At 42.4% G+C, this 13268-nt stretch overlaps 1 protein-coding gene across 2 annotated transcripts in view; it reads left to right on the plus strand.

Moving 5' to 3' along the window:
* The window catches only part of RPRD1B (regulation of nuclear pre-mRNA domain containing 1B), a 50980-nt gene that overhangs the window by 13005 nt on the left and 24707 nt on the right, over nt 1-13268 (plus strand). The window contains exons 3-5 of one of the 2 annotated variants that reach the window (XM_060617404.3): nt 77-210; nt 7798-7907; nt 9698-9824. In XM_060617404.3, coding sequence (XP_060473387.1) covers nt 77-210; nt 7798-7907; nt 9698-9824 — 371 coding nt within the window. Of the gene's footprint in view, nt 1-76; nt 211-7794; nt 7908-9697; nt 9825-13268 lie in introns of both variants that reach the window. The other variant, XM_060617401.3, reaches the window with a different exon arrangement.

Genomic DNA, 13268 nt, shown 5'->3' on the forward strand with positions numbered 1-13268 from the left:
GTTTTTAAAGTAGATCTGTCCTAATAAAAGCAAAACATCTTAAGCTTATATATATCTTTTCGTCTTTTCTGGGCAGAGAGGCAGATGAAGGCTGTAAAAAACCTTTAGAAAGATTGCTGAACATCTGGCAAGAAAGAAGTGTGTATGGCGGCGAGTTCATACAGCAGCTGAAGCTGTCTATGGAGGACTCCAAGAGCCCTCCCCCCAAAGGTAGAAACATCACCACATGTTTACAGCTCTTGGTCTTTGCCTACTTTCGAATCACATATGAAAAGCTGCAGTGGGGGTTGCTGTGAACCACCAGCGATTGTATGATTCTTCAGAGAGATGCTCATAAATGATGGTGAGAATTTATGTAGTGCTTGCAGCGTGTAAGCCTGGTTCTAGTATTCATGCTATTCATCATCTCACACCCTTAACTTTGCCGTGTATCCTCCTTGGCTCTCTCCTGCCTTGCAGAGACTTTTCCTTGCACAAGGGAAAGGAAAACAATGCTGTTTAGTTGTGGGGAACTAGGAAACTCCCCGGACTGAGGTTTTGTCCTAGCCCTGCCACTGACCCCTACAGGGTCTGATATGTCCCTTGGCCCTCTCAGAACTTGGCTTCATTAAATATTGGTGTGGTTTGGAAACATACTTTTGATGTTTGTCAGTTTGCAGCCTACAGTTGACTTTGGTCTTCACTGAACCCAGGATACCCTCCAGAAGTGTGTACACATAAGTGTGTGAACCTCACACACTCTTAAGAGCTTACGTTAAAGAGGAGTAAGATCAAACATTATGTGGTTCTTGGGTTTATGGTTAGTTGCGGTTTACTTTGAAATGGCACGACATGTTTCTGGGCTACAGACCTGAGCTGACTGTACATGAACTCATCGCCTGGACGAATAAGTCTAAGGGCTAACATAATACTTAGGACCCTTTATAGTCTAAAATTAGTTTACTTTCCCAGATTCTGCTGCCATTGCCTCACACACACCATAGTCTTTGGCCATACCCATTTCCCTTCTGGATGTTCTCTTGGTACCTCTTCCTTTGTGTCCGGTGTTACCTCTGCCTGAAATGTCCTCTGTCCCTTTCACTGTGTGTGGTGAACTCATTCTTCACGAATGCTATTCTCATTTTGACATCTTCCCTACCTTGTCTGGGCACATGTAACCATTCCCTCCATGTTCCTCTGGTACTTTGTACGTGCCTCTGCTGTGGCCTTTAACCGTGGTTAGTTGACGTGTCAATATCATTCATTCAGCCCCCCTTTATTGTATACCTTTTATGATCTCTCCCAGGTCTGAGTTTCTATGCATTTCAAGGTAGAACAACTTTCCTGTAAAACTACCAAGTTAGAGGCTTTGTGAGAATGACATAAGTGCTTTCAGACTGCAGGTCGTCGTCGTTTTACTTAAAGGTGATGGAAAACAATTTTGAGGTCACTCTGGTGGAAGCTTCTGAAAAGTAGGGTATTTCCTACTTTGGATTCTGGTAGTGTTTGTATCGTGTCTTTTGGAGGTGTTCTGCACAGCGTTGGGGGAATTACTCAGCATTCTTTACTCTTAAATTTCCTTGGTAAGCAGTGCTGAGTTTTTAGAACACCTTTGGGCAAGGAGGAGAGCTCTGCGAGACAACGTTGGAAACTAAGAGTTGAGTTCCAGTTCAACAAGCGTTTGCCAGACGTGTGCTTTGAGTAAACGTCTATGCTAGATGCTGTAGGACTGAGCAGAGGAGCGAGAAATAGGTTTGCGCTCAGGGAGCAGCCAGGCGAATTGGCGAGTTTATGGTAGTGGTACATTTGAAAACAGCTCCTTTGGGTCTCTGATTTCTTTGAGCATCTAGACGTTAACAGCGGTCGAAGCAGTACTCTGTGTGGAGGACAGTGGTGATCCGAAGGTAATTTCTCTTTCTCTGTGCTATAAACATGGAAGCACACAGCTAAAGGTTCCAACATATGTGTTAGGTCTTGTGTTGTCTTTGGACCTGAGTTACCAAAATATTTTACCTCAGTCCTTTCAAAATATTGATAAGTCCTCCAGAAGTTTATTTCAGAATTCAAATTGTCCTTTTATATTTTCAGCTTTGATTCATGATATTTCTTTGTCTGGAGACAATTCTAGAGTTTACCTTTGAAATAAAAATTTTCCTGTGGAACCTTGACAGTGGAGAATAAATGAGCTTAGGAATTTTGTTTTAGAACTGGAAGTTTCTTGGGTTTATATACCCGTCTCCCCAGGTGTTCTAAAGTTGTCTCTCTGTTCGTGGGAATACTCAAGCTGTCGCTCGACTACGTGGAATTTCATTTACTTAAGTCACACATGAATCACACAGTATCCTACGGTTGTAGAAGGATTTAGAAAAGAAGTTGGTAAGTGGAAAATTCATGTTTAGGTCTATACGACTTTAAAGCCTGTTTTCTTAAAACACATGGATTCAGTAGACTTAAATTAGGATATGAGTTTATTATGAGTACGTCACCCAACTTTCCTGGACCTTAATATAGTTAATTTAGCTCTTCAGAGCAAGGATTTGAAACCAGACTTCCAGAGTATGGATCCCAGCTCTGTTACTTCCGACCTCTGTGACCTGGTGCGTAGCATTTGACTTCTTGAGCTTTGGGTTCTTCACTGTACCATGTGTCTGTTAGTATTAATACCCCATAGTGTTGTTGTGAGGGTTATTTGAGATAACGGAGGTGAGATGTTATTAACAAAGTGGCGATATGACTTTTATTTGATTGAGGTTTTAATATCTAATGTTCTAAGTTTCTCAGTATGAGCCAGTGGCAAACACAGGAAGAGGCTTAGTATTTTCAGTCCCCCAGATTTTGTGCAAGACCAGAAGGCATGGTGGTTAAGAGCACGAGCTCCAGGCCCAGCGTCCCCAGGTGTTCAGGTCTGGACCTGGGCACTTAGTTCGATTAGACGGTACTGATGAGTGCTTTCAGGATGGTACCTCCAGCAGCAGACCTTTGCTTTGGATCTTTCTGTGAGTAAAGTTTGATATGCTTCTTTTAAAAGTTGCCTTTATTTTGCAGGGAGAGAACAAAGAATGAGGGAGCTGTTGTAAACGATATTTCCTGATTCTTTTTCATTCTAAAAGTAACATAAGATCTGTGGGCTTGGGGTTTTTTCTGCTTGTTTTTTAATCCCAGAAAATTTCAGGTGGATTGTCTGGAAGACCTAGCTTTACAGGTAGATGACTGCATTTCGTAAAATGATTTGGGGGCTTTCAGGCTTTTTGCCTTAAAATTAATTTCATAGTCTGCTATAGTGTGTGAAATTCTATCACAGTCAGGTCTCCAAGAGACACATTATAAATGCTTAGGTAACCAGGATTACTTGAATGTTAGCCAAGTACAAGGCCCCTAGAGACACAGGGACAGGTTGGAGAATAGAATAGAATAGACGGTATACGATATGAGGACAGGCAGATTGGAGCCATCCGTAGTGTTTGCCCTGCCTGCAACAGAGTGGTTGAATAAGTCCAAAGTGAAGTGTAAATACTGTGGTCGGAAGCTGAATTGATAGTGGGAGGGTATGTTGTTGACTGACAGATTTCCTAGGCTGTTTTTTTTTTTTTGTTTTTTTTTTTTTTTGTTTTTTTTTAATATTTTTTAATGTTTATTTATTTTTGAGAGAGAGAGACAGAGACAGAGACAGAGTGTGAACGGGAGAGGGGCAGAGAGAGAGGGAGACACAGAATCTGAAGCAGGCTCCAGGCTGTGAGCTGTCAGCACAGAGCCTGACATGGGGCTCGAACTCACGGACCGTGAGATCATGACCTGAGCCGAAGTCTGACGCTTAACTGACTGAGCCACCCAGGCGCCCCTCCTAGGCTGTTTTTAATAGCTGCCTGGCTGGCTTGAGAATCCCAGGCGTCGTAACTGCTGACTTTGTACAGATGAATCAGGGCAGAGTTACCAGAGCAGGCTGTCCTGTTAGTGTAAATGGAAGCAATATAGTCATTTCTGGCACAGCACTAACATCTTCCAAGCTCTGTGCCGCCTCTGCTTTCAAGAGGTTTCCAGCTTGGGTCTGTTGACACTTTCCTAGGTATTATAGGAATGTAAAGAAATAAGATGCTTAATGTTTCTATCAGAGAGATAAGGCCCGTGCCTGCCAGTGGCCATTCAAAGTAGCAAGGGCCAAGTGCTGTGGACGTAGAGGGAGATGATGGTTCGTGCGGTTACCACTAGTAGGCATTGATTACTGTCACATCGTTAGAGGCCATTACAGGGTTTTGAGCAGAGAGAGAGGTGCAGTGGGTGATTTCATTTCATAAGAGTATAGTCTGAGTTGAAAAAGGAGTGACTAGATGCAGGGAGACCAGTTGGGACAGTGGTCTGGACCAGGCATGGAGAAGGCCACATTACTTATAAGAGGCAATGGGAAGGAACAGACAGGAGAGATCTGTAAGGTACCTCTCAGAAGCATAGACTCTGCTGGAAGTTAGAGCTTTGGGAGAGATCTTGGTGGTCTCCAAGGTGATGTACTTGGAAGATGGGGCCAGTGGAAGTGTTCATAGTGTGAGTAGGTAGGTAGCTCAGGAAAGGAGGAGGCTTAGGGAGGAAGTCATGATAATGCATTTCCAATAGGTCCTCCAAGTGGAAAGAGGAGAGAACTGAAGTAGGATGACGTGGTTTTTTCTTATTACACCCTCTTCCACCGGGAGGACAAAGGACAGAAATGGGCCTGTGATTTTCATTAGTTTGATTTCAGTCTTGTAATGCCATGAGCGAGTGGCAGCATGAAGTGGTAGAAAGCACTCCAGTTTCGGAGGCAGGTGACTTTGGCCACAGGGCCCAAACGAGGTGGGTTGAAAGCAAAGACATAGATCTATCTAAGGCTTTCCAGTGCCCAAATTCAGTGATTCTGAATGTCCGGAGATACTAAATGGTGTGTGGCTTTTATATATAATAACTTCTGTATGGAAGTTTGAAAACTGAAAGATTCAAGTTTTGTAATTTTTCTACCGTTCTTAGCGTATTTAACAATTATTTAATCGAGCACTGTTCTAGGTGCTTGGAAGTGAACCAAAAAATATTTAAAAAATTGTTTTGCTCATGTGCTTATTTTTTATTGGTGACTCCTGACTCAGGGGCCTCTTTGATGCTGTGGGGGCCAAGTGTCTACTTGGGTCATACTCTACGCTGCATATTAATTAGCAGCTAGTGTGTGCTTAGTACTGTTAGATACTTCATATGCAAATTATATACCATTAGATTATTCTACAAATATAGCTGTCCTTATTTTGCATAGTGCAGGACTATAAAAATGACCACGTGAGCTGAAACCATGCAAAAATGATCTTAATGGGAAAAATTATGATCGTTCTATGACTGTTAAGAATTCTTTGTCAGAGAATTGAAAACTCACTGTTCATTACAAATCTATAGGGAAACAGAAAAGATAGTAACAGTCATGGTTGCCTAGCATGCTGTCACATAAAACGTTAGAAACATTGAGAATTAAAGTGTTTTACTTCTTTGTAATGAGCTTAACAAGAGGGGTTTGTGCAGAGCTTGCCTTCCTGTGTCATCTGTGGTACGGAGCAAGCGTCCTAGAAGTTTGGATCAGCTTCTGGCAGCTTAGCCTTTGTGCCTGCCGTGTCGTGAGATAAGTTGGAGAGTTCCCGAAGCGTGAAGTGTCGTTAGCGTTGCTTCCTCTGGGACATGGTCATCCTTTTCGTCACAACTGCTTTCTTCATTTCTGTGGACAAGCTGCCTTTCCCCAGGTGACTCTGGCTGCGGACCTAGAGTTTCTGGAAGGGTGTGGCAACACCAGTGTCCCCTCCGCCAGCTACGTCTTCTCCAGCTCTCGTGACGTTCCACTCGCTTCCGTCATGAGCTTTAGTTTTAGTTTCTGGGCTGCTCTTTCATCTTTGTCATTTTCAGCCAGTTCCCTGTTTTGACTAATCATTTTTATAAAATGCCATGTGCATTTGATCACTGGGGGACAACACAGCTAAACACTTTGCTGGTGGTGTGTGAACTGAAAGAACAGCTGTGCAGTGACCAGCCACTGACCTTGGAAGAAGTGATGTGGTCACCAATCATGACGCACTTGTATTATTTATGCAGTGATTTGTGGACTGAAGTTAGTGAAGTTCTTCTTTATGTAATTACTCAGAGTTAATATGCCACAGTAACTGAAATTTGGACTGTGTCGTTGGGGGACGGGTGTTATTTAAACTGTGGTAGCAAATCCATGCATAATAGAATCATGCAAAGTGAGGCCTGCTTGTGTTGCAGATATTTAGTAGAACAGAGGAGCAAAGCATTAACAAAAAATAGAACCCGTGATACTGACTTGGCTTTCACATCAAGCATAGTTTGGTGAGTTAATGTGTAAGGTAGAAACAGGAACTACATCCTTCTTTCCAGGAGAAAGTGTTTGATTAGGCAAGAAGTGTACGTTATTCTGTTTATAACTCACAGAGTTCTAAGGCAGGTGCATGGCGACCTGTCATTTGACAGATGAGAGAGTGATTGTGTGCTGCTAAGGAATTTGACTGCAGTGGAAAGAGCACAGATTTTTGAAAGTCGTACATACCTTTACATGAGTTATTTAACCTCTCTGGGCCTCCATTTTCTCACCTGCAAGATGGAGAGACTACATCTTAGGGTTGCTGGAAGGACTAAATGTACAGAAGCTGTTGCAGCGCCTGGCACACGTTAGGTGTACCATTGTTTCTTTGCTTTCCAAGCCTGAACGTGTCATTTAGACTTGTGTCCCACAGATGTTTGGCATTTATTTTGTATTGTCCAATTTGATGCAAAAGGAAAGAGTTTTGAAATGGTCATGCTTATCATAGCGTGGGTGTTTAGAGTTTCTGACACAATTTTATTGGTTGGTTTCTCTCTACTACAGGCTTCTCCTGCTGTCAAAAGTAGACCGTATCTATGAAACCTTTCCTAAGCCAAGTTGGAATAAAGTGAAGAAGCAGTTACCGTTAATTTATATGGAAAAAGTTTTGAGCATTCCCAAACTCTAAAAATAACCTCTCTTAGGCTTTTCTGATACCTTAGGCCACATCTTGCTAACAGATGCACAAAATAAATCGAGATGAAGCACAGATGCTCACAGATACAGCTCAAAGCTCTGGTGGCTTTATGTTGAAATTCTGAGTGTAGTTTCTGGAATGAACTTGGCGGGCCCCTCTGGCTGCTTGGGGTGCACACCACCTCTGTCAATGCTCCCTTCAAAACAAATGCTGACCACTATTCACTTTTTGCCTTTCTTTGCGAAAGCAAATATCCTCTCTGAATTGGTTTTGGTTAGTGAAAACGGATGCTGTTACTGTAGGTCTTTCATAAAAGCAAGCTTTAGAAAAGTGGGGAATGCCTGTTTTTATTTTCTGAAGTCCTCCTGGGAAGTATATAGTGTTCCATTTAATATGCAGTATATTCTCTACAAACCCTCCCGTATATTGGCTGGCTTTGTTATATTGTCTCATGGGTTTCTTGCCACTTCACTTCTCTTATTAACTTTTATTTTTAAGAAACAAGCTTTTTAATGAAATGTGTTAGTTGGGGAAGTCTCGTTTTTAGACGCATGTTTTCGGTAGTATTTTCTTCAGTGAGTCAATGTGAGATGACAGACCTAAGACCATTTTTGACTCTTCAGTAATGTAGGGAACTACCACCAATTTAAAATAACTAGCGTATAGGTTAACGTTAAGCTATCTTTGGAAATGTACACCCCCTTTTGCCCTTTTTTTGCATGTGGCCCATTGTGCATAGCATTTGACTCTTACCTACACGGGCTGTCGTGACCCAAGTTTGTGCCCTATTTCTTTCCTCTAGCAGCAGAAGAGAAGAAATCCCTGAAGCGAACTTTTCAGCAGATCCAAGAGGAGGAGGATGACGACTACCCTGGAAGCTACTCTCCCCAAGATCCTTCTGCAGGACCCCTCTTGGTATGTCTGGACTCCCAGAGAGTGGGGCAGAGCGGCTTTGTGGCATGACTTCTAGTTGAAGATTATGGCCACAAGGTGGCGCTAGGGACCAATGGTACAAAATCACCAGAGGGCAGTTCCGGGGGCTCTGGGTGCAAGATCCACCCAGGGAAACTTGGCAGATAGCAGGCTTGCCTTTGTCTTCGCATGCCATGAGCCTGGATGGGTTTATGTCTTATAGAGTATTTGGACTTGGCTTTTTTTCACTCCTAGGAATTGACAGTATTCTTAAAAAGTAGATTTTTGTGAAAGGGTAGATAATGCTACAAAGACATTTGACTGTCCTCTGCCATGGCTTTTCTCCAACAGCATGGTTATTTTTTTAATAAGTAAATAACTCATTAGTTTCTAGGACAGTCTGTGCAGCAATAGCAAATTTGCTACAATATAACCTATTTAAATATTAAAACAGGCCGTTGAATTTTTAATTATATATCTGCTGTTTAGCCCTCCATATAAATTAGCTCATGAACTCTGTGTGGTTTTAATTTTTGCTGTTTATTTACTTACTTACTTACTTACTTACTTTACTTACTGTCAAAGAAAGTGAGGCTCAAAGAGACAGATTAAATAACTTGCCCAGTGTCTTAATTTGAATCTGGGTCTGACTGACCTCAGAGACTATGCTCTTGACTGAGTTACATGGCCTCTCATTTTGCCTAAAACAGCTTTACTTTATTATACATGGGTCTGGCCAAGACCCATGTAAATAGGAAGCATGTCTGATTTGTGTTATGTTAAAATGTTGACTTAGATGGTGGGTTAAGTGAAAACAGCGTTACATATCTTTCCATTTAAAAACTTCCAGAAGGACAGCCTGAATTATCAACTTGTAGGATAACTTGACTACCGTCTGCATTGTCAGTTTGTCTCCTGGGTCTTTATGGACTGGCTAACCTGTTGGTGTTCGTTGTTTTCTGATGATTTAAAAACCTCTTTTTTGATACACAGAGTATGCATTCTTGGTTTGCTCTTTTCTGTGTCTTTTTCCCCTTTGTTTGTAATTAATGAGTTTGACACATTTAATTTTGGGAGTGGCTGCCAAAATCGAAACTGTCATCTTTGTGACATTTATTTTGTAAAGCAAATCCAAGGAAGAATCGAAGTCGGCGGTGTCATTTCATTTAATCGGTCATCGCACAATTGTTCAACATCTGGTGTGTATGCCTTTGTTCTGTACTGGCGACCAAGACCGTTCTGTATTAGAAATCATACATTATTTGAAACTAAGCAGTAAGGGGGTGCCTGGGTGGCCCGGCCGGTTAAGCTTCTGACTCTTAGTTTCAGCTCAGGTCACAGTCTTGCAACTTGTGAGTTGGAGCCCTGAGCTCAGAGCCTGCTTCAGATTCTCTGTCTCCCTCGCTCTCTGCCCCTCCCCCACTCACACTCTCTGTCTCAAAAATAAAAAATGAACATTGAAACCTAGCAGTATGAACCAGACTCCATTTTTTTTCAGTTGCCGAAACCATGCTCTTTTAAAAAGTTGTGGCGGTTTTTTTGTTTTTGTTTTTTTCAGAATTATGTAGAATTTCTTTATGTTCTGTCATTGACTTAGAAAAATTAACTTTGTACATTCTCTTAGACTCCATGTCATTGACCTCAGTATAGGCTCTGGTACTAAGAACAATGTTTTTTTAAATGTCAGGAATGATTATTTTTAGAATTGGCCTCCACCTCATTTATTTCTAGCTAATTTTCTTTAAGTCTCCTACATCTTAATGGACAGCGTTGTTTGTGTTTTCATTGTACAGACCGAGGAACTAATCAAAGCTTTGCAGGACCTGGAGAATGCTGCATCGGGGGATGCTACTGTCCGGCAGAAAATTGCTTCTTTGCCCCAAGAAGTGCAAGATGTTTCTCTCTTGGAAAAAATAACAGGTGAGAGGGTAGAGTTGGGGTGAAAGGTGAGGGAAGAGGGACATATCTCTGAGGCATCAAGCCCTAGGACATGCTTATGTTTGGAGATAACAGACGTCTGTGCAGTTTGAGTTTTGCAAAACAGCAAAGCTGTTGAAATAGTCCAAGCTTTAATAGTGATTCTAGGAACTATGCAGAAATGCAGGCCTGCCACTACCCGCAGCACTCCTAAGTCAGGTCTGTTGAAAACACAGGGCAGATTGTGTGTGTGATGTGGGGGCCAGGAGAGAAGGTATTAAACTCGTGATCCTCTTACTAAAAAAAATTACGGTTGAGTGCTGTGTGATTTGTACACACTGACACACCCCGTGGATGGTAGTGCCTTTAATGCCAGGAATGCTGGGTGTGTATTGTCAGTCATGTCATTTTGCCCTTACGATGATCACCCCCGTTTCAATAGGGAGGGACAAGTAACGCTTTATGCATGGAGAATTGAAAGGAAGGAGTGAAGCATGAACTAATGTTTATAGAGTATGCTCTGTGCCAGATACTTTTTTTACTCTTGGTGATAACCTTTTGAGGTCACTGAATATCCCCATATTGCGTCAGAGGAAATTGAGGCTTTGAGAGATTAGGTGCCTTCAAGAAGTCTATTGGTGCCGTTTTCCCCATGGCATTTGCTCACTTCATGTCTCCGTGTCCCCTTTTGGTAGTTCTTGCAGTATGTCAGACTTTTTCATTATATTTGTTATGATCTGTGATCAGTGAGTAGGACTCACTGAAAGTTCAGGTGATAGCATTTTTTGGCAACAAGTATTTTTTGATTATGATGTGTGCATTTTTTTAACATAATGCTATTGCACACTTGGGGGGAACAGCGTAGTGTAAATGTAACGTTTGCATGCGTTGGGAAACCAAAAAATTCACTTGACTCACTTTATTGTGATACTTGCTTTATTGCAGCGGTCTGGAACTAAACCTGCAGTATCTCCCGAGCCACACCTGTATTTTAAAGGGGGTCAGGGAAAGCCTTTTTGATGAGATGACCTTTGATCAGAGGACCCCCAAGATTAGGAATCAAGCCGTGAGGCTCTCTGAGGGGAGGAAGTGCCACCCAAGCAGAGAGTATAGTCCAAGGAGAGGCCTTGAGGCTAGGAGGCTGCTTAGTTCGAGGACGCAACATGGAGGCCGTCTAAATGCCACAAGCCGCGTCTCGGCTCGCGCTTCCACTTCCCCATCTCCAGCAGTTGGACCCTCTACTAGATTGAACGGTCTACTGCTCCTTCTGCCTTTTGCCAGCTTCCACTTCTCTGTGCCCTTATTCTCTTCACTTAGCATGGAGTCTTTGTAATCACTCCCTTACGTACACCCTCAATCCCTGTTTTTCTTTGTCCTCTTGCCTGTGGTCTTCTGGCAGACCCCAGCTTTTCTCCTGGTTAAATTCAACTTTTATTGTTACTGTAAGGATCAACTCATTTATTCGTACTATCAGAATCAAAGTCTGTAAAAATTGGGAGCAATTTAACATAAAGCTAGCAATGTATGTGATTTTATTTATCTGTTTTCACTGACCTAAAGGTCTCATGTCTCATAGCTTTTTTAAATTAATAAAAAATTAGTTTTGATTTTTTTTTTTTAACATTCATTTATTTTGAGAGAGAGAGAGAGAGAGAGAGCAGGGGAGAATCCCAAGCGGGCTCCATGCTGTCAGTGCAGAGCTAGATGCGCAGGGCTCGATCCCACAAACCGTGAGATCGTGACCTGAGCTGAAGTCAAGAGTCGGACACTTAACCGACTGAGCCACCCAGGCTCCCCTATTTTGATTTTTATCGCAGTAAAACACACCTAACAAAATTTACCACCTTAACCGTTTTCAAGGGTACACTTCAGAAGTGTTGATAAGTACATTCACACTATTGCACAGCCGATTTCCAGAACTCTCTTCATCTTGCAAAACTGAAACTTTATACTCATTTAATAACTCATTTCCTCCTTCCCTCAGCCCCTGATAACCACCATTCTGAAATCCAGCTTTTCCTCTGTTCCTTACCTGGACCTGAACAGCTGAGTGTGGCTGGGAAAAACAAATAACACACATAGGCTGACTTTTCTTCCTACTTCGGTGGGTGATGATGCTGTTTTCTAAACCAGCCCCCTACTTGTTTGTTAGCCCTGTTCCTTCTCACTACTCAAGGATGTAGCTCCAACAGTTCTCCATTTTCTCCGTCTACTGGATCATTCTTTATGGCATAAAATCATGTACTTTTTTTCCCACGTGGAAGAGACTTTTTTCCTTGACCCAGATATTCCTACATTTCTCTGTTCTTTATAGTAAAACGTCTTAAATAGATTGCCTTTACTCATCTGCCACCATTTCCCCTCTTCCCATTCTCTGCTGACTACACTTTACTGAAACTGCTTTTATCAGTGTTGTTGATGACTTCCATGTTGCTAAATTCAGTGGTGAATTTTTACCCAATCTTTATCTGTGGTCACCGTAACTTGATCTTAGTAACCTTTGGCCCAGTTGGTCATTTCTTCTCATTTGGTGCAGTAGACAGAATAATGATACCCCTGACTCCACCCTGTTGTCCATGTCCTAATCCCCAGAATCTGTGAATGTACTCTTACGTGGCAGAAGGGACTTTACAGATGTGATGAAGTTAAGAATCTTGAAGTGGGGAGATAATCTGGATTATTCAAGTAGACCCAATCTAATCACAGGCTCCTTCTAAGGAGGAGGCAGGAGGGCAAGAGTCAAAGAAGGAGATAGGACCCTGGAACAGTCTTTGGAGAGATGCATTTTGAAGATGGAAGAAGAGGCCCTTAATAGTAAATATTAAGATAGTACATTTATGTTATTTTAAGCCAGGGAGTTTGTGGTCAATTTGTTACAGCAGCAGCAGGAAAGTAGGGCTCCATATCCTAGCTTTCCTCACCTCTCTCTAGCAGTGGCTCTTCAGTATCCGTTGGGGGTTTCTTTGTGCCTCTTTTCCCTCTTCATGTCGAGTACTTAGCCCTCTTCTCTAGTTAGTTTTACTGTCCCTCTTAATCCAATTCGGTGGCCTTAAATAACCATTTTTAGGCTAATAATTCCCTAATTTACGTGTCTAGTGTTGGCCTCTCACTTGAACTTGAGACCCGTACATCTGGCCTTCTGCTTAGTGTTGCTAGCTAGGTGTCTCCAAAGGCATTTCAAACTTGACTTGTCTCAAACCAAACTTCTCATCCTCTCTCCAGAATTCACTTCTCTTATGGTCTTGCCCATATCAGTAAATGAGCCCCTCATAACCCTATTGACCAGGACCAAAACCAGTATCTGACATTGTTACCACTTCCACTGCTGCCGCCTGTGTGAGTCACCGCCATCTTCGCTTGGGTCACCGCCGCAGTCTCCTCTTTGGTGTCCGTGCTTCCTCCTTGTTTCTCGCCCCAGCCGTCACTCTGTGCTCAATATAACCAGAG

This window comes from Panthera onca, chromosome A3 (assembly GCF_046562875.1).
Source record: "Panthera onca isolate mPanOnc1 chromosome A3, mPanOnc1 haplotype 2, whole genome shotgun sequence".
Taxonomy (NCBI): Eukaryota; Metazoa; Chordata; class Mammalia; order Carnivora; family Felidae; genus Panthera; species Panthera onca.